Consider the following 26108-nt stretch of genomic DNA (forward strand, 5'->3'; position numbering starts at 1 on the left):
GAGAGCAGCAAGGCTGATCCGTGCTTGTCTGCCCAAGCCTTGCAGCCAGCTGCTGGGCTTTCCGGGCTTGACGCTGACAGTAGCAGCCGCAGAAAGATAACTGAATAGTATTAAGGCATCATGTGTGCAGGGAATGGCAGCCCTGTTGGATTTTTTACTTTCCATTTTTGAGGTATTCTTTTAAACACTGATAAGCATTCTCAAAATTATTTTAAAATGGGGAATTATAACAGAAATTGCTCTCAGTGTCATTTTACTACATATTTTTATATGCATTTTTATACATATTTACATTTTAATACATACATATATGTGAAAAAAATATTAATGAAAGGAGCATTCACGTACAAAATACTGGTTCTAAGCAGAGAACATTATATTCTGGAATAGGCTTGGACAGTGCTTTTGAAAACTCTTAGATTGTCTTGCTGAACAAAAGTCACCATTAAATTGGAAGTGGGTTGCATTAAAATATTTTTTTTTCCTGTTCTTGATTTTTTGATAACGTACTGTGTAGTACAGTGGTAAATACACATTGCACATTAAATTCCTGTGCCAGGGTGCTCTCTTACCTTATTGACCTGAGGAGCGAGATCACCAATTTTCTGAAAGTTTAACATGTTCCTACACTTGAAGTGTGGAAGAGTGAGAATATGTAGTATTTATTGAAACTTGCATGGAATAGACAGACAGAAATGATTTTAAAATATATTTTAAACAGACAGTGTGGTTTTTTACTTGATGGACTGCAAAAATAATACTGTAAATAAAGCCCTTGTTGTTTTACTGCATACAAGCTGTTGGCAGTTTTCGTCTTCCACGTGTTTTATTGAAGATGGAAGTTCATTGCAGTTGAAACACGGAATAAAGCAACAATACTTACAGACTTGTATTACTGGCCTGATATTTTAATAGGTAGAAGGACGTTCCCGCTCAGCTGTCAGAATTGATCCTGTTTCTTGTGATGAGGAAACACTACAGAGAGTGACTGTTTTGGTTACCACCCTGCTTTTACCTCTCCCTCACCAGGAAGTTTATTTTGAAGCTACTAGTGCTGAGTACGTCGGCAAAGCGTGTGGTTCCAAGTCCCTCCTGCCATGACCTGGCAGTCGTGGTGGCAGACGCTGGGGCCACTGAGGCGCCTGGGGAGCAGCGCCAGCTCGCCCCGGCCTCCTCTGGCGCGGAGGAGCTTTGTCGCTGCTTGCGGGAGAAGTCAGAGACGTGTGAAAAGTAGGCCAGGGGTCGGGGCAGCCTGCCCTGGCCACCGAAATTGGACGTGATGGACACCTCCCGGCTGGGCCGCTAATTTGCCTCCATGTTAAATGCCTCTGAAGCACTAATTAAAATGAAAAGTTCTGGGGTCTCACCGACAGACAGATTGAGTTATTGATGGTGGAAGCAGCCACCGACAGTAATTGCAGCCCGTCCCTGAGCAAATGCCCGCTTTGGCATTCATGAGCAGCGCCGGGCTGACAGGGGTCAGGGGGGTCAAGCCCACCAAAACAAGAGGCTGCCTAGGAAAGGCAAAATCACTGCTCTGTTCCGCTTTGTGCAACGTTGCTTTTGTTGCAATTAACCATTTAGGTGTTTGAGCTGCTTTTTAGTCCTTTGAGACCCAATTACGCTTCCCTTGTGAATGGCTGTAGAGAGTTCATTATGCAGAACGTGACCACAACTACTGCGGTCTGAAAAAGTAACTTCTTACTCAGTTTGGCTGTCTTAGCGATGTGTTCATCCACTGCATGAGTAAAATGATTTTTGGTTTGTTTTTTTTTTTTGAGAAAATGGTGTGTGCAGAGTAGCATAATTTTTCATGAGGGCTTAATCCGCACAAAACTTAGGAATTCAGAAGGATATCAGGGTTTTGAATTGGAGTTAACAGAGATTACTAATAAATGTTCATTAGTGCCGTGAACTGAGCTAACTTTCCTTTCTCCAGAAAACAGTATATAACATAGTAGTCTACAGGAAGAGGGACTGGAATATAGTTGATAAGTGAGAAATTAATTTCTTTACTCAAATGTTAAATGAGATTGTGCTTGCTTTTTTTTTAAGACCTAGTACTATTCTAGAAGACAAAAGTAACATTGTAGTAAATGAGGTAACTAAACTAGCTATTTTAATACAAATTTAATTTCCTTCTAGCAGAGATGCTGGGGTTTTATTGCAATAAAGCTTCTCTGCAAGCATTTTTCAACTGGTGGCTCAACATGATGTTGCTTTTTTCCCCACAATATTATGGGAAGTCACCAGCAAGTTTCATTTTTAAGAAAAATTAATAAGTATACGTTTTAATTTCTGTAAAGAAAATAGTTTTCAAACAGATTTACATGTTAATCTGTTGAATATTGCCTATGATAGCTGTACATGAGTCTAGTATGTGAGTCTAGCTGTGACTAGTGAGTTAACATACCTAATATTTTTGATAGGAATGTAAAAACATTCCTGTGGGCTGTTACCAAAAATGTATATTTCTGAAGAATTTTGCTGTTCAGTTGGATAGTAAATATGGCTAATGCTTTCAGTTCTTAATCTTAATAAACATATGCATTTTTAATTATTTTTTGCAGGCACATGCTTATGATCAATGGGATGGAAAAATCTTGAAAGTTTTTTCATGTTTCAGAAATGCAAGGCATTTCTTAACACTTTGTTTTACTGTATCTTTCAGGAAACGAAGTTGGAAAAATTACAAAAGCATCTTTGCAGCCAAGCACCAAATATTGTATTAAGCTTCACCGGACAGACTAAGCTTAACATTTGTCAAGCAAAAGGGCCAGTTGCCTTGCACAGGGATTAAAAGTGAACAATGACTCGATTGAGAGTTTATGAGCGATTACTTGGAGCCTATCTGCTTATCATTCTCCATGTTGAAGGTAAATATGTACTAGTTTTAATAAGTTTATATTTTTCATCTGTAACTGAGAAGTGCATTCCAGTGGTTGGGGTAGGTTGGTTTGGTTTTGGGGTTGGTTTTTTTTGCGGGGGAGGGGGGGGAAACTGACCAATTGAAGCTTTAAGTATAAAGATACTAACTAGTTTGTGGAAAAATCCATTTTATTATTATTTCCTTACTCCTTATTAGCAACTGCACCTGGCGGATCCGATCTGTAATTGCTTGTAGTTCAGAGAAGTGTCAGAAAACAGAATGATATCTGAGCTGTTAGTGGTATCGCTTTCTCATGTTTGGGACATGAACAGTAGTGCTTTGCACGTCCATCAAGCATGTACATCTGTCGTTGGTGTCTGCATAAAATTTCTTGTTCTCCCAGCTGTGCACCTCTCACATGTTTGAGTTGAGTACACAGAGCTTTCCATATGTTTCAAGGGAAATAGAAAAGACAAATTTGGTAGTGCCATTTTAATACTTGAATATAAAAGGGTTTGTATTCTCTTTCCATATTTATATCAATTACTGCTTAGTGCTTGATTTTATTTTGAGATATTTTTGAGCTATTTAATTTCAAGACTAACAATTCAATTAACACATTAAAATTGAGAGAGGAGGAAGCCTGGTGAGTACCCAAATGACAATCTTTGTTCTGTTTCTGGTGTTTACCTGCAATATTAGATTAAAGGATTTAAGCAGAGCTGTCCCTGTTGGGATTATGCTTGATACAGAGCTTGACAACTGATTTTAAGAGCAGACTCTCATCAAATATGTAATAGGTCTGCCCCTTCCAAACCAGTTGATCCTGCGTTCTTCCATGTGCTGGTATTTATCCTCTTGTAACCAAGTGCCAAGGTGTATTTGGGAGCTGCTGCAGTTTCTAGTCTGGGTGGGAGGAAGCACTTAGGCAGAGCACAAAACTGTACCCTTAAACATAACCCAAACCTTTATTAAGCAGTAAATATAAATGACACTGAAGATAGTTACCTGGAGTTGACCAGGGATGAACTGTCAGCTGCACTAAGATCCAACTTAAATGAATAGTGCCCCAGTGCAAGGAGGTTCATCTTTAAGCTCTTTCAAGTAGCATCCCACACACTCATTCACGGGTAAGCTTTTGTGGAACAGAAGTCTTCTCTCTGGATCTGTGTAGAATTGCACTTTGTTATAGATACTTAAAAAGATACTTAAAACTGACATTCTTCCTTTTGAGTTTCCTGTGGGGTTCAGTCCAGGAGCACACTGAAGGCTTCTGTATCATTGAGTACAGCCTACAGAATTGTAAGCAATTTTCTTCCAAAACTGGACAAATGTTCCTGCATAATTGCCAAGTTATTTGAATGCTTTCATCTTTTTAGCCTGCAGGGGCTCAGAATAGTGTCTCCTGACTTCTAGGTAAGTGCTTTAAGTGCTGATGTTTGGCTTGATTCATTCTGTATGTGTGTGTGTACACACACGTATTTCAGGTGTTGGGAATAGCTTAGGTCTTAGTTGGAAGCTTTGCTGTTGCAGCCAAGATTTCAAGGTTGAAAGCAACAAACAGAACATAAATCCGTGATTCTTCCATTTTTGTTACATTAGCTAAGTTGTGAGAGGGAAATTCTCAAGAGGAGTCCCTCTTCCTGTGATGGACACACAGTTTTTAATTGGCAAGAGATAACTCAGTCTATTTACACAGAAATAGTTTGGGTATAGTTGAAGTTTATAGTACAAATTTACAAATATTTACAGGTAGCTCTAAGATGACTGGATTGGTAATGGGCACAAATCACAATAAAGGAAATCTTGGTGAGAAACTAGAAAAGAAGTGTTCACTGTGAATGTCATTAAGCATTAGAACAGGTTGCCTGGAAAGGTTGTGCAATATCCATCCTTAGAGATAGTCAGAACTTTACCAGAATGACTCTGAACAACCTGGTCTAACTTAGAAGCTGGTCCTGTTTTGACCAGGTGTTGGTACCAGGTGACTTCTAGAGATATCTTCCACTCTAAAATGCTCTCAGACATAGCATTTTGCAGTGGAGCTTGTTCTACTGGCATTCAAGTAATTTTGTTGCTTCTTGCAGAAGATACCAGCGTCTTCCCTTGAAGATGCTGGGAGTGGTATGCTTTGGTCCGTTTTACTGAAGTCATGGTTACCCCTTTGCATTAGTCTATAGTCAGTATTTTACTCAAAGGCAATAGCAACTGAAGGAACAATTTTTTTTCTGTCTAGATACAAATAGAAATAATAATACAAATATACAGGTCTTATAGTGACTTAAAATAAAATTAAACTCCTTCTATGATCACATTTGTTAATAATACTTCAATAAAAAATTTCTGATAAACAATATAGCTAAACTAAGTTTAAAGACCCTGTAAATTTTTTTTTCAGCTTCTAAAGAAGAAATTGCTTTATCTTAGGAATAATTCTGGCTTTCAGCTTAATACTGAGCAAGTTCTGAAAGCCTTGGGAAAGTTGAGCTTGCTGAAATGTTGTTGGTTCTTTGATGCAAGTTGCCTAAGGGCTTGTCTTCAAACATATGAAATATGCTTGGTTTCTAGGGGTGGTGAGTAGAAAAACAATCAAGTCTCTCTGCTTGTCCTTAGATTCATGGAGGAGTTGTGCTTGGGGGAGAGGAAAGAGTAAAGTTGATAGTCATTAAGTATTTGAAACTTTTATAGGAAAGAGGAAGTTTAAAGTGAAAAGTCTGAAAAGTAGAAATTGAAAGTGGAAAGAATAGTTTCAACAAGGAAAATGCATGCAGGATGTTACAAAAATGCATCATAAAGGAACCAATAGAGGTGGAGGAAGACATATAAGGAATGGAATAGAATTTGTGTGATTTGCAGAAAGGGGAGGAAAAAGTGGAGGAAGGAGAAGCACCCAGCGTGTGTACGTTCAGTGACTGGCACCCAGCTTAATGGTTTGCTCCCTCACTTGTTTTAGAGGCTCCTTCAAAAGGGTACAAATTTTGGGGCTTACGAACACCCGAGAGAATGATAAGAGCAAGTGTGTCTGTGTACGCGCATGTATATATACACACCAGATTCCTTAATAGGTAACTTCAAAAAACAAGTGGCTGCATGTGATGATTAATGTGAAAATATTACAACAGCAGCAGCAAACAGAGGCGATTCTATGGAACTATTGGTGAACAGCTGCTGTTTATCAGGTTGATACAGTGGAGTAGGAGGCACAGTGGATATCTTCTTTATAGCTCATGGGACTTTTTCACTTATGTTGAGAAATGATCAAAAATAAGCCTGGGTAGAAGATGGCTAGATTTTCTGACAGCCTTTTCAAGAAAAACATCTTTGTATTTTCTTTCTCACTGTGGAAGGCCTTTGCAATATTGTTAGACATGTGACTTGCTCTGCATCTTCATCCACTTACTTTTGCTCATCTGAAGCAAGAGTTTATCAGCCTCAGTTGCAGTTGAGGACTGTGTTAAATATGCTTTTGTCTTCCCACTAGTGCAGGTATTCAGTTCAGAGAACCAGTTTTACTTCCAAGCAGAGTTCTTCCTTTGTTTTTGTAATGCATTGATGAAAATAACAAATCGATACATGTAACAAAGTAGTTAAAGAACTTAACGTATACTTAAACACGGCCTTCTAAATTTTGTACTCCGTTACTATCGGTTTACTATATGATGTAATGTTAGATATGTGCTTTTTCACATCTTTGTGTTCTTCTGAGGCACTGCAGAAGAGCAGTATTTTAATCCTTGTAAATTACTTGACTAGAAATTAATAGCATTCAGTATGTTTGAAGAAAGGTTTATTAAAAGTTAAATTTTAAAATAATTAGTGTTAATATTAAATATTAAAATGGACTGATTAAACTTGGCATTGTTCGTTAGTGAACTGAAAAAATCTATTGAGATTTGATTTCACTGTCATACTTAATTTTATTAAAAGATTTTATAGAGGAAAAGGTTATTACTTTTTTATTTTATGCACTTTCTGAATTTCTGGTGAAAAAGTTACTGAATTTAAACATAAACTAATCTGAAATAAAGAAAATATTCTGAAATCTGCAGAACACACAGAGTTGTCAGAAGCTGATCTATTGCTTGAGGACAGTGTAGTTCTGTTAACTAGCAATTTCCCCAATTAGTGGCTGCATTTTTCTTTAAAACATGAGCAGCAAACATGCATTGTTAAATATTTGTCTAATTAAAGTTATTCTAATGGATTATTAAAAGCTTATATATTTCTTTATTATAATTTCAAATTCAGTTTTAAGTATCTTTATTCTTTAAAAGTCATAGAATCGTAGAATACCAGGTTGGAAGGGACTTCAAGGCTCATCTGGTCCAAACTTTCTTTGCAAAAGCACGGTCAAGATAAGATGGCCCAGCACTCTGTCCAGCTGAATCTTAAAAAGTATCTAATGTTGGGGAACCCACCACTACTGTGGGGAGATTATTCCAGTGGCTGATTGTTCTTGTTGTGAAAAATTTTCCTCTTGTGTCCAGTCGGAATGTCCCCAGGAGTAACTTGTACCCGTTACCCCTCGTTTTTTCCATGTGACTCCTTGTAAAAAGGGAGTCTTCATCTTTGTAGCCATCCTTTAAGTACTGGAACATGGTGATGAAATTTCCCCTAAGCCTTCTTTTCTCAAGGCTGAACAAACTCAGTTCTCTCAGCCTTTCCTCATGCAGCAGGCTTCCCAGTCCTTTGTTCATCTTTGTGGCCCTTCTCTGGACCCTCTCCAGCCTGTCCACATCTTTTTTGTATAGTGGGGACCGAAACTGAACACAGTATTCCAGCTGTGGCCTGACAAGTGCTGAGTAGAGTGGGATAATGACATATTGAGCTCTGCTGGTGATGCCTTTGATGCAACCCAGCATCCTGTTGGCTTTCTTTGCCACAGCAACACACCGTTCACTCATATTGAGCTGCTTGTCCACCAGGACCCCCAGGTCCCTTTCCACAGAGCTGTTCTCCAGCCATGTAGATCCAAGTCTGTGCTGTACTTCTGGATTATGTTTTCCCAGGTACAAGACCTTACTCTTGTCTTTGTTGAACTTCATAAGCTTCTTGTTAGCCCACTCTTCCAGCCTATCCAGGTGTTCCTGCAGAACGGCTCTCCCTTCCAAAGTGTCTACTTCCCCACTCAGTTTGGTATCATCAGCAAACTTCATCGGGGTACACTGATCGAGTGTACCCATCATCCATCTGGATTATGTTTTCCCAGGTACAAGACCTTACTCTTGTCTTTGTTGAACTTCATAAGCTTCTTGTTAGCCCACTCTTCCAGCCTATCCAGGTGTTCCTGCAGAACGGCTCTCCCTTCCAAAGTGTCTACTTCCCCACTCAGTTTGGTATCATCAGCAAACTTCATCGGGGTACACTGATCGAGTGTACCCATCATCCAGATCACTTACAAAGACATTAAACAGCATTGGGCCCCGTATCAATCCCTGGGGTCCCCACTTGTGTCAGTGATATATGATAAAGTCTATTTAACTTAAATTAGAATGCAGTGTACCTTTTTTTTAGGTAAAATACATGTAAAATTTTGTCTCTGGCTTTTTCATTGAATACATAAGAACAGAGAATAGTTGTCTTCAGAAGTTACTTTTTTGGGAAGGGAACTGGGAGCAGAGGCTGGGAATTACTGGTTGGGAAGGTAGGGAGGCAGTGGCTTGCCTGTCTGTGTGGAGCACTGGTATAGCTTCTGGGAGAACTGGAGGATGGTAGAAGAGATTTTAAACAAGCTTGTCTCTGACTTTTTCATTGAATACATAAGAACAGAGAATAGTTGTCTTCAGAAGTTACTTTTTTGGGAAGGGAACTGGGAGCAGAGGCTGGGAATTACTGGTTGGGAAGGTAGGGAGGCAGTGGCTTGCCTGTCTGTGTGGAGCACTGGTATAGCTTCTGGGAGAACTGGAGGATGGTAGAAGAGATTTTAAACAAGTAGTCTGGGAATGTACTGTGATTTTTAGGAACCAGTTCTGCTAGATGGAGCTACCCCTAACATGTCTGGTCTTTGGAGATCACAGGCATGATATATAAAAAAGCACTATAGGGAAAATTATGGTTAAAATCCCAGACACAGAGCTTATAGAAACATTTAAGATATTTTCTTCATGCTCATAATTTTTTTTGTCTGATTTTAAAAAATTATTTTGTGTTTTAAGAAAAAGTACTAGTATTTTACTCAAGCTGCATCAGTGGTACTGAGGTATAATTCACATATTAATACCTGTTAAATCATGTGATAGGCAGAAAGGTGGAATGTCCTTGTTAGAGGGGATGGTTTTTCAGTGTCTGATTTGGCAGCCAGGAGAGGTTTCTGAAGACTGGAAGAAGGCAAATGTCACCCCTGTCTTCAAGAAGGGTAAGAAGGAGGACCCAGGGAATTACAGGCCAGCAGCCTTACCTCAGTCCCTGGGAAGTAATGGAACAGCTCATCCTGGAGACCATCTCTAAGCATGTGAAAGACAAGGAGGTCATCAGGGGTAGTCAGCATGGATTCACTAAAGGGAAATCATGCTTAACTAACCTGATTGCCTTCTATGCCAGGCCAACTGGCTGGATAGACAAGGGGAGGGCAGTGGATGTTGTATACTTGGACTTGAGCAAGGCTTTTGATACTGTCTCTCATGACATCCTCATTGGAAAACTCAGGAAGTGTGAACTTAATGATTGGACGGTGAGGTGGACTGAGACCTGGCTGAATGGCAGAGCTCAGAGGGTTGTCATTGGTGATGTGGAATCAAGGTGGAGGCCTGTCTCTAGGGGTGTCCCCCAGTGGTCAATACTGGGTCCAGTGTTGTTCAACCTATTCATCAGTGACTTAGATGAAGGAACAGAGTGCCTCCTCAGCAAATTTGCTGATGATACTGAACTGGGAGGAGTGTCAGATACACCAGATGGCCGTGCTGCCATTCTGAGGGACCTCAACAGGCTGGAGAGATGGGTAGAGAGGAACCTCATGAGGTTCAACAAGGGAAAGTGCAGGATCCTGCATATGGGAAGGAATAACCTCAGGCACCAGTACAGGTTGGGGGCTGACCTCCCCCACTACTCAGCCCTGGTGGGGCCCCATCTGGAGTATTGTGTCCAGTTCCAGGCTCCCCAGCACAGGAAGGACATGGAACTCCCGGAGCATGTCCAGTGAAGGGCAACTAAGATGATTAAAGGACTGGAGCATCTTTTGTATGAGGAGGGGCTGAGGGAGCTGGGCTTGTTCAGCCTGGAGAAGAGACGACTCAGAGGGGATCTGATTAATGTTTATAAATATATAAAGGGAGAGTGTCCAGAGAATGGGGCCAGACTTTTCTCATTGACACCCCACAATAGGACGAGAGGCAACGGGCATAAACTGAAGCATAGGAAGTTCCACCTGACCGTAAGGAAGAACTTTACTGTGAGGGTGACTGAGCACTGGAACAGGTTGCCCAGAGAGGTTGTGGAATCTCCCTCCCTGGAGATATTAAAAAACCGTCTGGACAAAATCCTGGTTCATGTGCTCAAGGAGTCCCTACTTGAGAAGGGTGGTTGGACTGGATGACCTTCAGAGGTCCCTTCCAACCTCAACCATTCTGTGATTCTGTGATCTGCACCTTAAAGCAAGAACAAGTAATTTCAGACTACCTAATAAGAATTTCAAGACATGCCTTTTTCATAAGGAAGTTGTCTCTAACATAAAGAGCTTTGATACAACTTTCATCTCTTCTACAAGAAGAGCCCAGTGTGGGTAAGCCCTGAGTGTCAGCTAGCTCCACTGTTCACTAGCCCCAGCTTCAGCACCAGCAGGAAGGCAGGTGAAGGTGGTCTTCTGGCAAAGATTCTTTTTATTCAAGTACTGAATTTGTCAGGTTTTACAAAGTTGGATCAGAATTGCTGCAAAGAAATGCTGAGAGTACTGTAGTTCTGCCAGGATAAATCCCTTTGGGGGATAATGGATTGTGGAATAAAAATGGCTTTATGTGGAACATTATATTATGAATTCAGAAAGCTATTGAACACCTTGAATGCTGTAGGCTACTAGTTCTGGCATTTCAGCTTTATTTGTGGAGGTAGAAGGGATACAGTGAAGTAAGAAACTATAGGCATAATCGGGCTTTTGTATTTGTCTTCTTTTGCTGACAGCTGTTTCTGTATTTCTTCATAGAGCTGGTTTTTTATGGGTTGCACAAATCTTTTTTTAGATCAGAAGAGTTAATGAAATTATATATGTATCCTGGCGTTGAGTTGCAACCAAGTTAGCTCAGTTTTTAATCGTTAGTAATACTTTGCTGTCATGCACTGGACCTTTTAAAGATTATCCGTATTAATATTAGTATTTGAAGCTATGCTTTCAAGTAGACTTACATGTCTAACCTAGTGGGATTTTTAATATACTGTGCTTCTTTAAAATACATTTTATAGTCCTGCTTATTTTCTATGATTGGAAGAAGTAGTTCTTTGTTTTCGATCAGGGGCTGGATGTGTTAGCAGGCGTTGTTCTTTTTTATTAAAAAAAGTTTAATTTTAAACAGAAAGCCATTTAAATGTTGTCTTATCTGTAGCAGTTGTTCACACTTCTAGAAATCTAAAATTAATTGAGTACCTATAGGACAATGTTGTGATGGAGCAGAGCAAATGATGAGCTGGTGACTTGAAGTCCATCAGCTTATTTCTCTTTATTACCTTACACTGTGCGTACGTGAGAAGAGGAGAATGTTCCAGCTCACCATCACTATGATATTTCATTGAATGTTGTAAGTTTTTGAAATGTGGTAAAATATGCTTTATAGAGGAGTTTGCATGTTTAAAGGAATATGATACTGTCTTTCTCAAGGCTGGACAAACAGGCTGAAACCAGTCTAGGATCTTGAACAAGTCCTCCAGTGCGTGATAGTTCATTTGCTGCTAATGTGTATTTTGCCCCACCAGCCCCGTGCAGCGTATGGGTAGAGGGTAGGAAATAATGGAGAAAGCAGCTTTGCTGTGCCTGGAATCCGAGTACTGTATTTCAGTGCAGACTTTTTCTTTTGAAGCTGTGTGTAGTAATGCATAGCACTTACACCTTTGAAGGTTATGTAAGGTCTGTGTATGTGTGTTTCTTAGCTGCACTACAGAGCTGACAGCTGCATGTGTCATGGAAAAGAAGCCATTAATTACATCATCAAGTAGTGTAGTGTCACAAGATCCTTCAAACAACGTGATCCTCCCTTTCTGAGGCCAGCTCCCAGAAGGAAGATAAAGCAGTGCAGACATTTGGGCGGTGGAGCTCTGAGAGTGGGGGATAATGAGAGCACTGGTGCAAGAAGGTCAGATGGTTCCTGAATGAAGCAAGGTGACATTTAGTCATACCCTTCATTCACTCTTGTTCTTTACCCAGTATTTATTGACCAGGAAAAACAGCAATGAAATGTGCTGTTACGCCATTCGGATCTTGATCTGCCCTCTTAACATTTCAGGTGAATGGAAGCCAAGTCACTTTCCACATTCAGCTCCCTTCCCCATACTTAGCATCTTTAAGATAGACAATAATTTTTCTTGAATGCTGAGGTTAAATTGTAGTACTACAGTAAAGGATACAGCTGGGGATAATATCTAGACAGGGCTATTAAAAACTTTCTTCTGAAGTGATCAATCTCAATATTTTCATTTTTCTTCCTTCCCTGGATACTCAATTAAACTTGTGTTTAATAAGAGTTCTCTTTACAGTCTTAGAAAGTAAAAATGCAAGAGTGAAGTGGTTTTGGGTTGGGTTTTTTTTGTTGTTTTGGTTTGGTTTTTTTAACCATTCTTTGTGCAATTCAGATATTTTACCTGTAAGATGAAAAGAGGCTACTCTAGTATTGGAAAAAGAAGTATTATTTCTCTTTCACCTTATAACGATAATGAAACTGTAGTCTGTTTTTGCTACATAAATCTATGTAAAAAATCTTGGCTTCTATAAACTGTACAAAAGACAGATGCTGATTCTTTGAAAATACAGTTATCCAGTTTGGATTTTTTGATGTTCTTCGTAAATCTTGTTATCCAATCCATCATAATAAATTAAGAGGAAAAATGTATTTCATCTCAGTTTTAGTATGAAAGGTTGGTAGACCTGTATTCATGCTTCAGTGTTAGTTAACAAAGAATAATACTCTTTAAAAGATCCTAGACCTGCATAAAATTTTTGTTCTTTCTCTTCTAAGCTAGGAGAAGCTATGTTTTAAGGGTTCCTTGATTTATCTTCTAATGAATTGAAAAAAATGCTGCATTCAGGACTTAAGAGTAGGAAGATGGATGTGTGACTGTGCGACATGGATGATAAAGTATTCAGACTTCTAACATGTGGAATATCCCTGAAGATAAAGGAGGTTTTATAACATTAATTAGGAAAGATACCTTAGTAGTTCAATGAAATTAGAAGGAAAGACAATATTTGTACATATGCAGTGACTTTTCCTTTAAGTATTAAGTAGAATTACCTGTTCTCTGAGCAGGTAAGGATCTCTTAAATTGAATACAGAATGTTGTGTAACATCTGTAGCACAGTATTAAAACTTCCCAGTTTATGCTGGGAAGAAATCTGTAGAAAAGGTGAGAGGACAGATTGAGAAGCTGCTGCTATTTCATACGTGCAAGATTGCTTTTGGCTAAATCGGAAATACCTATTGCACAGGTAAACTCTGTTATTCTAGCACTGGACCTTATTTCTTGTTAATAGTCTGTACAGACTGGGAATATTTAACTCAGGTGTTGCTAAAGTACTGATTGAAAACTACATTTCAAATAAAATATAGTTAAGTGATTTGAGTTTTTAAGTAAATGGTGCTTTTTAATTATAACTGAAAAACTTCTGTCAGTCTTAATGGGCTGTTATCTTGCACACTGAGCCTCCCACAGAGGCTTTCTGTAAATTCTGTCAGTGTAGATGATAGTCTGTTCACAACTCTTCTAGCTTTATTTGGTTCACTGCTTGAGGACTTAGAGCCAGTAATACTGTTAGGTGATGGACACGTAACAGATTTTCTTTTGACAAAATTATGCATGATAAAGCTGGAAGAGATGGATGAAGATGTTCTCATCTCATATAGTGGTCACAAAGCATATTCCAGATGAGACAGATAGTGTTCCTAGTTGGTTGTTTGGGGGTTTTTTTCTGATGTTCTTTGCTAAGAAGAAAACAGATGGAATTTTTCTTCTGCATACCTACATTCACAAAAGCACTTTAATAATATGAACTATAACAAATGATGCTCAACTCCTACTGTTGAGAAATTGAGCGCTACTTGGAAAGTAATTTAGCCCTATTTTTATCCTCTGAAAGCTTATTTGTGTGGATGTTCATGTCATTTACTGAAATTTAATTTGCAAACAAGATTTACTTTAGCTCTGTTTTGAGGCACTAATGCATACAGAGATCAAAAAACCCAAGCTATTTTTGAGTTGTTACTGCTCTTCTATGAGACTGTGAATCCATAAAAAATTACTTCAGAAAATTAGAAAATTGCATATTAAGTACGTTCAGTCACACATAAAATTATACTGTTGGGGTTATCAAAGGGTCAGCATTTTTGTTTTCTAAACACACGAATGAGAGAGCTTTCTTCAGGAAATTCTTACCAGTTACTTAACTACTTTTCTGCCCTACGTCAAAAAGGGAGAATACTCTCTTTCTGTTTGTATAGCTTATGGCCGGAAGATTTGTTGTTAAGATACAAAGTAATTAAGCTAGGTATTTCTACAATAAAATTAAGTCAAACTTCTGCCATAATCTTGGGAGAGGAGGTTCTTATGTCTTGTATAATTCAATTATTTGTTAATACAATTATTCTATTGTCTTGTTTTGCCTGTAAAGCTCTTGAATAGTTATCAGAGATGCAAATTTTCTTTTTTTTTCTTTTTTTAAATGTCCAGGTCAAAATCTACACAACATGCTTCATGGCACAGGAATGAAGACAAATTCTGACCAAAAGAAACAAGCAAATGGAGTAACACTTGCTCCAGAGGACACTTTACCTTTTCTTAAGTGCTACTGCTCAGGACATTGTCCAGATGATGCTATTAATAACACATGCATGTAAGTATTGTGTACAGGATAGAAGAGGCTCTTTGAAGAGGCTCGTTTGTGCTCCTCACAGAGCAAACTATCTCTAGAGTGCTGACTGAGGTTCTGTCAGGTGATCTGACTGTAATTGATTAGAAACTTACTGGTTTGTGGAGAGTGGAGCACTAAAACATGTGATCATCTATATGTAAACAATACTGTTTTCACCATGCCTTAGAACCATTTGCAAACAGACAGTTTGCCTCCAGGAACCGCTTTGAAGGACTGAGGTTTTAAGTAACCTCTGTAGCATTTTATAACTGGGTGAGTATTAAATGACCCAAATCTAAAGCTTCTGATATGAGCACCTGCTTGCTTAGTCGAGTGTTTTTTCACCTGGTACTCAAAAGGTAATGTTAGCAACATAGCCATTTACTGAGAATTCTTCTTGTTACAGGTTCATTAGTTGTAGAATATGAGGGAAAGGCAGGGGGAGAAGAGAAAAGCCTTTGAACGTAGAGGGACAGGAGGGTAGTTTTAACTTTGATAGGCATAATAGACTGATGGCACTGATTATGTGCTTGCTTAAGATGTTTTTCATGTCATGAAATGTCCTTGTTTTTCCTTTTTTCTCTTCATTTGCAGTTCCACGTTTAAAGCCTTTCTGTTTTCTTCCTTAAGAATTAATATAAAGATAAATAGAAAACATATTACGTGCTCCTGTAATTTGAGTCGACTTTAACACATAGTATTAAGCTGCTCTAAAGCTGTCACTTGGCAGATAAAGCAGTTTTTGTGGAGCCCAAGAAGGTGGAATAAACTCCACTATCTTTTTAAATGTAAACACGGGTAGTATTTTACAAACATAGTTTTGCACCTAGAAAATGTTTGGTTACAGTCCAGTATTTTGTCTTTCAAGCCTATGGGATTTATTTTTTGCTTTTTACCGCCCTCTACTGTATGCAATCAGTATAGGCCCTACTAATTTTTTGCCTCTGAACTGATAGCCATATAGATCATTGTTCTGATAAAAAAGCTGTTAGAGAGTTAATACCACTTATGCAGTGTTCATGTGCAGGGTATTTAATGGCATTATGCTTCCTAAATCTACATTTCTTTACATTCATTTAAATAAATTTTTTTGTCAAACAAAAATATTTCTGGATTTGTTTTCATTGGTGCCTGTGTTGAGGGAATTAATGAATTTTTATTTACTTAATAAAATCTTAGTTTTACAGGTATTGAAAGCACAGACCTACCATTGTGAATGGGTTTGGGATTCCTTACAAATATTGTTGACGTTGTTGTTAGAAATAGAAATGATATCATTTGTATAAAGGGAAAATGGGGAACTGAAGTTCCTTTTTTTTTTAAAGGATGTAATCTGTTTGTTACTGTCAACTTCAGAAAGTGGATTTGGGTGTTGGTTTGTTTCTTTTGACCTTAAGGTTGAATATTTGAGAGAGCTTATGTGGGAAAAGTGTAATTGAGCTTTTGACTTTGAAATAGCTGCCTTTCACATACTGGGACTTCTCTTCAAGTGTTTATCATTGCAGTTTCAAGAACAGATACAAGTGAATTTTATTTTTGTTTTAACCTATAGAATTGTAGTCAGTAAGCCTTTTTAGTCAGATCTCTGCTCTTCCACCTGTTCATTTATTTCTGAGCATCTGCATCCAACTGTGGCTGGATATGAGCAATCTTGGAAGAGGGGTGAGGAAGCAGAAGACAAAATATTCAGGAGAAAACATTTCTGCAGTGTTCTATTTGAAAACTTTGGAGGGGTCTTTTGTTCTCCAACTATATGGTAACCACTGTGTTAAAGAAGAATTTTTCTAGATATTGTCATTCTAATATTCTTAATGGGTTCATGGTCAGCTAATGCTGCATATTAAACAACAAACATGTTAATAAAGCACAATTGATATGTTTATTCCAGAACTAATGGGCATTGCTTTGCTATCATTGAGGAAGATGAACACGGAGAACCCACTCTTGCTTCTGGCTGCATGAAGTATGAAGGTTCAGACTTCCAGTGCAAGGTAAAAAACTGAGATATTAATATTTAAGATCTCCATGGAGATTATGTAGGGAGACAGCATAAGCAGTTTAAATTGCTGCAGTTTCCAAATGCAATCATATAATTTGCGTGTTGCCATTTACCACTGAGGAGAATGGAACTGAATAGTCCTGGGTGAGTAGTGACAGAAAGGACACTTAATGGTGTTTTAGCACAGATGGGAATAGAGTGGATTTCTCTGCAAGTATCTGTAAGCCACTGACAAAGTGAACAGAGGGCATCAACCTTTTACTTCTGTCAGCTGTTTCCTCAGTTGAAGAGACAACTTTATAGTCAGCTTAATTGATCTGAGTAGTTTATGTTTTAATGCAGAATTTCTTGGTTGTTTTAATTTGGCATGTCTTGTTTTCTTCAGTTCATTTGACAGAAGACCGTAATCATAAGGAGTTTTCTTCACAGATTGCACAAGAGTCCCTTAAAGTTGCATGGACATGTACACACAGTTTATCAAATGTGTATGTTTTCCTGTCAGACCTATAACTTTTTTTTTCCCTTTCTAGAAGAGTTATATATCATTAACTGCATGAATATAACTTTTGATTTTGTATAATTAGGCAGACTGCTGCCTTCAGAACTTCTTTGATCTGTTACAAAAGTTGGAACTGAAAACACAGTTAATATAGCAAGGATTTGCTTAGATGGCAGGGATATAGCACTAGCTGCACTAATTAACATTGTCTTGGAAGACTGGATTTTGCTTTTTCTTTTGTCACTTTGCTTACATTAAACAAAGCTTCCAGAGGTAACGACCAGCTGGGTAACTTTTTTTTCCCCCCTTCCTCCAAAATGCTATCACTGTTTTGGTTACTCAATTTTAAATCTCTAGGACTTGAGTTTCTATGTAATGTAGCTGTCAGTAGCACTGCTTTTTGGAAGCACTCTTGACTTCAGCTGCAGCTGTGAATGTTTAGGGCTACTGCAAATCAGACCTGAGGTGTCATGATGACTTCCTGAAATTGTTCTTGTATTTATATTAGTGTCTTACCTTCAGATTAATTTTCATGCCCCTCCAACTTTTATATAGTGTTCTGAAGATGTTTGTGAAGCAAATAGTACTGATATGATGAGTGCAAGAGAAAAACTACTTCTAAAGGGACTGGGGTTTTTATCTTGGGAACAGTACTTATTTAACATATGATTAACTGCTTTTGACCAAAGTTAAAAATTTTGCAATATATGAAATACCAAGTAGGAACTATCCATTTCTATGCACAAAGTTAAAAAGTTCCATGAAAAATAAAAAAATGTGAACATAGAGCAGATATACCCAAAGAGATTAGATGATGCTTCTCTGCCACTGTGAAGTTGTCTCGTACATTAAATGATGAGGCTGAACTGTTTGTCTGGGGTTTTTTTTCCCTAATAAAATAGCTTAAACTTTTGTCTGTGCTGTGTTGTATCAGTAGCATCACCTGTCCCTGTCCCAGCTTATCACTTCAAAATCTGAACGTTTATTCCATTTTCTTTCAACAGGACTCACCTAAAGCACAATTACGTCGAACAATTGAGTGCTGTCGGACTGATTTCTGCAATCAGGATTTACAACCAACCTTGCCACCACTTGATAGTACAGGTAAACAACTCTTAGATGGTCATACTGCTACTAATAAATGCTATATAGATTCTTTTCTTTCTGATCAACAGGTAAAAATAAGGAGAAAATGTAATTACAGTATTGCACAGCTCTGTTTCTTCCTAAGTAATTTTGCTATGAGCTCTGTACTACACTTCATACTCTATTTCTATTTTTCCTTTTCTTCCACTTCCAAATTAATCTTTTCCTCCCTCAGTCACTTGTGGTATTTTTATTCTTTTCCTCAGTTTGCTCATATCTTAATCTGCATGTGGTCTTTTGATCTGTTATTATTCTGTTTCCACAGCCTGTTATCTTTTTTCGTTTTAAAATGTTTTTTTCAATCTCTGCTGTGCTTTTTGACATTGTGAATGCATCTTTTAAAAAGTATTCTGACATTGTTTACTGTTACCTACTGTAAATTCATTCTCTTCTTTCTGTTGTTCCCAGTGAAAATACAAGCTATTTTCATGCACTTACTCATTGCTAGAGAAGTCATACTGGTTTAACTGTTGCTTAATACCTTCTCAGAATCATACTGCTGTAAATCCTTAATTTCTGTTTCTAAGAACAAACGAGAGTCAACCAAAACCAACAACTCAAAATCTCAAATTAAATCCTTTTTCTGTTGTCATCCAAATGAAATTATCTCTGCTTTTCTGGTGTAAATACTTACTTTGATACTAAAACACTATAAATTTTGCTTCATTTCATATGAACTGATACATGCATCAGCTGTCTTGCTCCTTTCTAACATTTTGCAAGTGACTCCACACACTGTCACAGAATCACAGACTGATTAAGGGTTGGACAAGACCTCTCGAGATCATCTGGTCCAACCCCCCTGCTCAAGCAGGACCACCTAGAGCCAGTTACACAGGACCATGTTCAGACAACTTTTTAGTATCTCCAAGGAGGGGTACTCCACAATCTCCTTGGGCTACCTGTGCCAGTGCTCGATCACCCTCACAGTAAAGAAGTATTTCCTGATGTTAAGACAAAACCTCCTGAATGAAAATATCATACCTAAATAAACTATTTGCAATAGATGTTTAATTAATAGACTTTGGATACTTTTTTTTTTTTTTTTAATAGATGGACTTTTTGATGGCAGCATTCGTTGGATGGCAGTGTTGATTTCTATGGCAGTCTGCATAATTGTCATGATCATCTTATTTAGCTGCTTTTGTTACAAGTAAGGAAAGCTCTTTATTTGCAATGTTTTTCATTTCCCAAATTAGTGTAAACAGAACAGTTATTTTGTAAATGTACTCAGTTAGTAGACAGAAATAGATTGGAAGTGAAACAGTTGTAATTTATTTCATATTTCTGTGGATAGTAGTTTGCATTTCTAGGTGAAATTAAATGTCACAGCACAGAATTTAAGTGAATTTGATCCTTTCCTCTGGCTATGAAATGTTTACAGTTTTGTAAGCTACATATGCTATAAATTTGATGCTATAGTATCCAGTAAACAGGAATATCTTAATGCTTTTTGTGATCTTAGATCTTCAGTTACTTTTGATAGTTAAATTCTGTCTGCTTCTGAGCTTTACCTTTGTAAAGTATTTTTGCAAACCTAAAGTGTCAAGGATATGTTTTACAACTTTTCCTTTTTCTGCTGTGTTTCAAAATTAAATAATTGACCAGCTAAGCTATGGCAATTCATGCAGGTGCAATTTAAAAGACTATGCCTGCTTCTGTCAGCTCCAGCCCTGTGCTGGAGGTGATCATTATTCTAGCAGTTTCAGCAGAAATGTGCATGTGTCAGCCTCATCTGCCACGGTTCAAGGTTCAGTCTGTTAGTTTAAACCAAAGCCAGCAGTGTTAGGCTAGTAACGCTGTCTGTGAGCAGAGTATTAAAAATAATTATTTTCCCCCTGACTCATAATAAACTGACATGCCTCTACATGAATCACAACAACTTCTTAATAATAAAAAAACATGTAAGTTACATTTCTGAAAAAAAAAAAAAAAAGGTAGAATAAAATCTGATAATTTTTTTTCCTCTTAAGAAAACTTGTACATTTAAATAGCCGTTTTCCTAACTCAATTTACTACACATTTAACTTCTTCTGTTATATTTGCAGGCATTACTGTAAATCAATGGCAAAGAGGCACTGTTATAATCGTGACTTGGAACAAGATGAAGCATTTATTCCAGCTGGGGAGTCATTAAAAGACCTTATTGACCAGTCACAGAGTTCTGGGAGTGGCTCAGGACTACCGCTGTTGGTAAATCATAAACTGAGATTTTTCTTCTGTGAACTTCTCTCCATCAAATACAAAGTACCTACTGCCTAGAAAGAAGCAGTTTATCCATACAGTATGTTAATTATTTTATGTGCAGTTACTGTGAAAGACACAGTGCAAACTAAACATGTAATGAAAGCCCATCTTCACATAATTAACTAAAATGAAGTGCAAAATTATATGTTGAGAAATTTGTTGGCATCAGCAAAATTTAAAGAAAAATGAGAGCCTACAGACATTAAGATAACAGTGCAATGAATGAATAATACAGGTATCAAACTGAGCAAACTCAAAGATACTTTCTTTCTTAATGTCCACTGTCTGATAAAATAAATTAGCTTTTTAGTGGCTGATAGCTCATAATTCTTGATTTACCATTGTATGTAACGCTTGCGTAAAAATTAGCCAGTGAGACAGATGATTGTGTTTATAAAGTAGAAACAAATAGAATGCAAGAGAATGCATCTGAGTTAAATAAGAAGTTGAGCTGATTTGATCTTTTTGGGTTTGCTATGCAGTTCTTCCTTGGAGGCAGCAATAATGAGTTTGAAATGGGAATAGTGGAAAATAATACAGAAAAATTTTTTACAATGGGATCAAAATTCAAAGCAATCCAAGTTTGAGAAGTAGCTTGTCCAGATACTTCTGGTTAATTGCTGGTTTCCCTCCTTCACCTTTCACTTATTTTTAATTTTTTTTTTCTTCCCTAGGTTCAGCGCACTATTGCCAAACAGATTCAGATGGTGAGGCAGGTTGGAAAAGGACGATATGGTGAAGTGTGGATGGGCAAATGGAGAGGTGAAAAAGTCGCAGTGAAAGTGTTTTTCACCACAGAAGAAGCCAGTTGGTTCCGAGAAACAGAGATTTACCAAACTGTTTTAATGCGTCATGAAAACATCCTTGGTGAGGAAGCAGTACCTTGGCTAGTGGAGGGCTTGTGTGAGATTGAAGGAGGAGGAGTTCTTAGTGGGTGGCTTGAGGGGTATATGGTGACTTCTATGAAACTGCCAGATGGGTATCCCTTAATATATGCTACTAAAATGTTATTAAAAGGGTAGAATCTTGCTGCTCTTGGTTGAAAACGTATCTGCAGTCGCTTTGCTGGAGGACTGGAATGGTAACTAGAAATGTATAGTTGAAATCTGAGCTTTTACATTATTAGATTTCATAAGGGGAACCAGATACCTTTTGATACAGCCCAAGACAATAAAGCTTTAGGAATCCTTACTAAATCTGTTGCATTAAAAAAAAAAAAAAGGGCAAATAAATTGTAACTTTGTTTAAATATTTCATAGGTTTCATAGCTGCAGATATTAAAGGCACTGGCTCCTGGACACAGCTTTACTTGATTACAGATTATCATGAAAATGGATCATTGTATGATTTTCTGAAATGCACTACGCTAGACAACAGGGCTCTCCTCAAACTGGCGTATTCTGCTGCCTGTGGTCTGTGCCATCTTCACACAGAAATCTATGGGACACAAGGCAAGCCTGCTATTGCACACAGGGACCTGAAGAGTAAAAACATCTTGATAAAGAAAAATGGAACCTGCTGCATTGCTGACTTGGGTCTTGCAGTCAAGTTTAACAGGTAAGTGAACAAATCCTCTGTAATGGGAAAACTTCTATATATTTTTTTTTTTAATGTACCAGATGTCAAATTTAAAAGGAAGATGGGAGTCATTTGGTTGCATGCTTTCAGTTTTATTCAGTTTTGAGAGTAAAATGTTGCTCTTCCATTGAATGCTAGTAAGCATCAAGATGAAAATAGGTTGTGAAGAAAACTATGAAAAGACTCTTCTTGTGGAAAATAAGAGCAATTTTGTAGAGGACAGGCAGAGGAGGCAAATTCATTCATTATTCAAAACTGACCTTTCATAGTAATTGCTATCATACAGTTTCATTATAAATTATCTCATAGAAAATTTGAACAGTGTAAAGGGAGTTGAAACTTAATTGAAAAAGTAATACTATAATAGTATTATTGAATAGTTTTTCTTTTTTTTTAAAGTTCAATGGAGCCAGAGAATTGGTTTTTGCTTCAATAGAGCCTGAAAGAAATCATAAGCCTTTGAAACTAATTTTCTGAGTTGTTACCAAATATTCTCATCTTTACAGTGGTTTTTAATTCTGTTTTTTCATATGTGTTTTCAATGTTTTGCAAAAGAAGCAGTAAACTGTCCATACTGACTATCATTTTTCCAGATAATCTTTTTCAGGGAGGTACAGTATATTGTAAATGTAGAATTGAGAGGGAAATAAAAGAAATAATTTAATTTGTAAACGGGAGCTTTGCAGTGTAGTGCAAAGGATTTTATCATACAGGATTTCCTACCATGTCTTGTAATAGTCCACAATTCACTAACTTCCTAATATTTTCATATAGTGACACAAATGAAGTTGATGTTCCGTTGAATACTAGAGTGGGAACAAAGCGTTACATGGCTCCAGAGGTCCTAGATGAAAGCTTGAATAAAAACCATTTCCAACCGTACATCATGGCTGACATCTACAGTTTTGGGCTGATCATTTGGGAAATGGCTCGGCGCTGCATCACAGGAGGTAAACTTTTAAATATTCTGTATAAAATCTACCAGGCCCTTGTCTCACTTTAACAGTACTTGTCCAGAAAATAATATAACGAGCCTGCTATATCAACAGGCTTGTGTTCTTTAAAAGCAGTAGTAACAGTCTGTCCAGAGTAGAGCTTGAAAATCACTAAATTAAACCTCTTTTAATGTTACAATTAAGCGTCCCAGGCTTTTTTTCTTTGCTCAAAAAGTAGAGTGCCTGGTCTGGGAGAAATAGTGGGTTGCACCCCTGTGCTGTTAATAAAACTTTTAAAATGTAATTGATAATATATTATTCAGTGATTACACTTTCTTGCATTCTTGGTGTCATTCAGTTTTCTCCTTACACATGTTTTTGTGACTCATCCTTCCTTATCTTTCACTCTTCTTTTGTGACCTTATAGGTCTTTATTTGTATTCTCTTCTTCCATGTACACTTTCTCCCTGTTTCTTTGTAACACAGAGTGGATTAGAAGATGTCAAATTCCACAATGGGTATCAAAGAGAGTGCAAGGAATTATTGTAGTTATTAAACTTAATATTCATAATATTGGAGCTTTTCTAGTAAATATCTGACTGTTATAGTGAATTTTTTGGATTTTTATCACAGCCTAACAGTGTGGTGGGCTTCCCTTGGTACAAAATTGAGCTAATTTTTGCCCGTGGCTAAGGAAATCTGAGAGTAAATATATAGATTTGTTTCATTTTTTTTAATGGTTCTTGGTCTTTCACAATTATCTCCAGGTATTGTTGAAGAGTATCAGTTGCCATACTATGACATGGTGCCAAGTGATCCATCTTACGAGGACATGAGAGAAGTGGTTTGTGTCAAACGCCTACGCCCAGTAGTATCAAATAGATGGAATAGTGATGAAGTGAGTATGTTGAAAGGAAAAAATAGTTCAGTTTTCTCATTAATATGAAAGGTGTTTCAATTTAATAAATATTAAAACATCATTTAAAAAGGGACTATATTCACTATATTGGTATTTTGAAAACCTCACAGCAACAATAGGAGAAAGATATGTTTGAAGTCAACTCAAAATACCATTTGTTTTATGTAACTTTTCAGTGATTAGAGGGGAAGATACCCTTAGGCAGCATCCAAGTATATGAATACTACTCTGAGATCCTCTTTTTAGATAGTGGAATATTTTTCAGAGTTTTGATTGAAGCTAAAACTTAAACGAGTTTTTAATTGGTTTTATTATTCTTAATGTGTACAGCATAATGGGTTGTGGCATAAGGTATTTAATGGAATATTAAGCGATTTCTTTGTGTTTGTACATTTCCTCTTTTCCTTTTTTCTGGTAGGTTCCAGGGCAAGCCATGATGTAACTAAAATACTGAATTTAAGGGCAACAACTTGAGAACAGTACATAAGACATAACTATTTCATACAGCAAACTAGACATGCCATGTCCTTTCTTACCCAAATCCTTTATTTCTTTTAGGAATTCCCAGGTTTTTTTCCATATTATTATTAGACTGCTGAAAGAACTTTTGTTGCATCTTAATTTTCAGTGAAAAGGTTCTCTAAAGTTTCCTGCTACATATGTGGAATTTTTTCTGCTTATTGCTACCATTTTTGTACTGCTGTTCTTGCTTTATAATGATAAGTTCTAGTAGTCCATCTTTCTGAAACTAAGGAAACACTTCAGTTAGTTACAGCTACTGTAATACTAGGCAGTGAAGGGGAGAAAAAAGAAGGACTGGGATGTGGTGATTTGGGGTTTGGTTTTTTTTGTTTGATTGGTTTTTTTAATTAGTTGATCTGTTTAGAATAGTTCTTTATCAGCAGTTTTGTAGAAAATGTAGAAGTTTCACATTTGGACTTAATAGCTCTATAATTTGGGATTGACAGCAAACCAAAATTGTACACCTCAGGTCTGTCACCCGTTACAAAACTGTTCCTTTGTTTTTTTTTTTTTATTTTACAGTGTTTAAGAGCAATATTGAAATTAATGTCTGAATGCTGGGCTCATAATCCTGCTTCAAGGCTCACTGCCTTGAGAATCAAGAAGACGCTTGCCAAGATGGTGGAATCACAGGATGTAAAGATTTGACATAGTAATTTGACATTGGAGAGCAAAGCTGGACTCCTAGATCTTTTCACTCAAACATGGGTGAGACCTATGTGGAAAGAGGAAATAACTGAGATTCAGTTTATTTTCTCAGCACACTTCTACAGGCTGCTAATCAAATCTTTCAGTACTTATAGACTGTGATACTGAGAACCTCTATACACTACATGCTACGTATATGGACAGCCTTGATAAAATACACGTTTTGTTTTTGTTTGAGCTGCATTGAGACTTCAGTCATATTTAGTGAGTCTCCAGTACAACTCTGGGTACTGAATTGAATGTTTAGATTACAGTGCTTTCTGTGAAAGCCTAACAAGCTATATGGATTCAACAGAGATGGAGAATATAAGCTTTTTTTTTTTTTGCCTTCTACCTGATAAAACCTAGTCAATCCATACAAAGCTTTCGTGAAACCGCCTGTAGGTTATGAATCAGTTTGTGATACTACTCAGTTTAACAGTTCCTTATGCCTTTATGTGTGTGCCAGGATTATTTTGCTGTCATTTGGAATAGATAAGAAACCATTTGAATGAACAAAGTTTTATGGTCAGGGTTCCATGCATTTTGTGGCTCCACAATTGGAGATTTGACAAGAATTGATTCCTTGTCATTAAGTTACTTTCCAACATCTCAGTTTTACTTTTATTTCTATTCTTGTTTTGGTCACAGGGAGAACTGCAAA

General features: G+C 37.4%; 1 protein-coding gene across 1 annotated transcript; it reads left to right on the forward strand.

The window, feature by feature from the left end:
* The first annotated feature begins 2809 nt into the window (after nt 1-2809).
* Nucleotides 2810-25678, forward strand: BMPR1A (bone morphogenetic protein receptor type 1A). The gene is made up of 11 exons (XM_010174364.1): nt 2810-2876; nt 14732-14894; nt 16801-16903; nt 18415-18514; nt 19610-19709; nt 20605-20749; nt 21478-21670; nt 22063-22360; nt 23156-23331; nt 24084-24214; nt 25280-25678. Exons 1-11 carry the CDS (start codon nt 2810-2812, stop codon nt 25403-25405), a joined length of 1602 nt encoding a protein of 533 aa, XP_010172666.1. The 3' UTR covers nt 25406-25678.
* The last annotated feature ends 430 nt before the right edge of the window (nt 25679-26108 follow it).

The sequence above is a fragment of the Antrostomus carolinensis genome, unplaced genomic scaffold (genome assembly GCF_000700745.2).
Source record: "Antrostomus carolinensis isolate BGI_N321 unplaced genomic scaffold, ASM70074v2 scaffold9518, whole genome shotgun sequence".
NCBI lineage: Eukaryota > Metazoa > Chordata > Aves > Caprimulgiformes > Caprimulgidae > Antrostomus > Antrostomus carolinensis.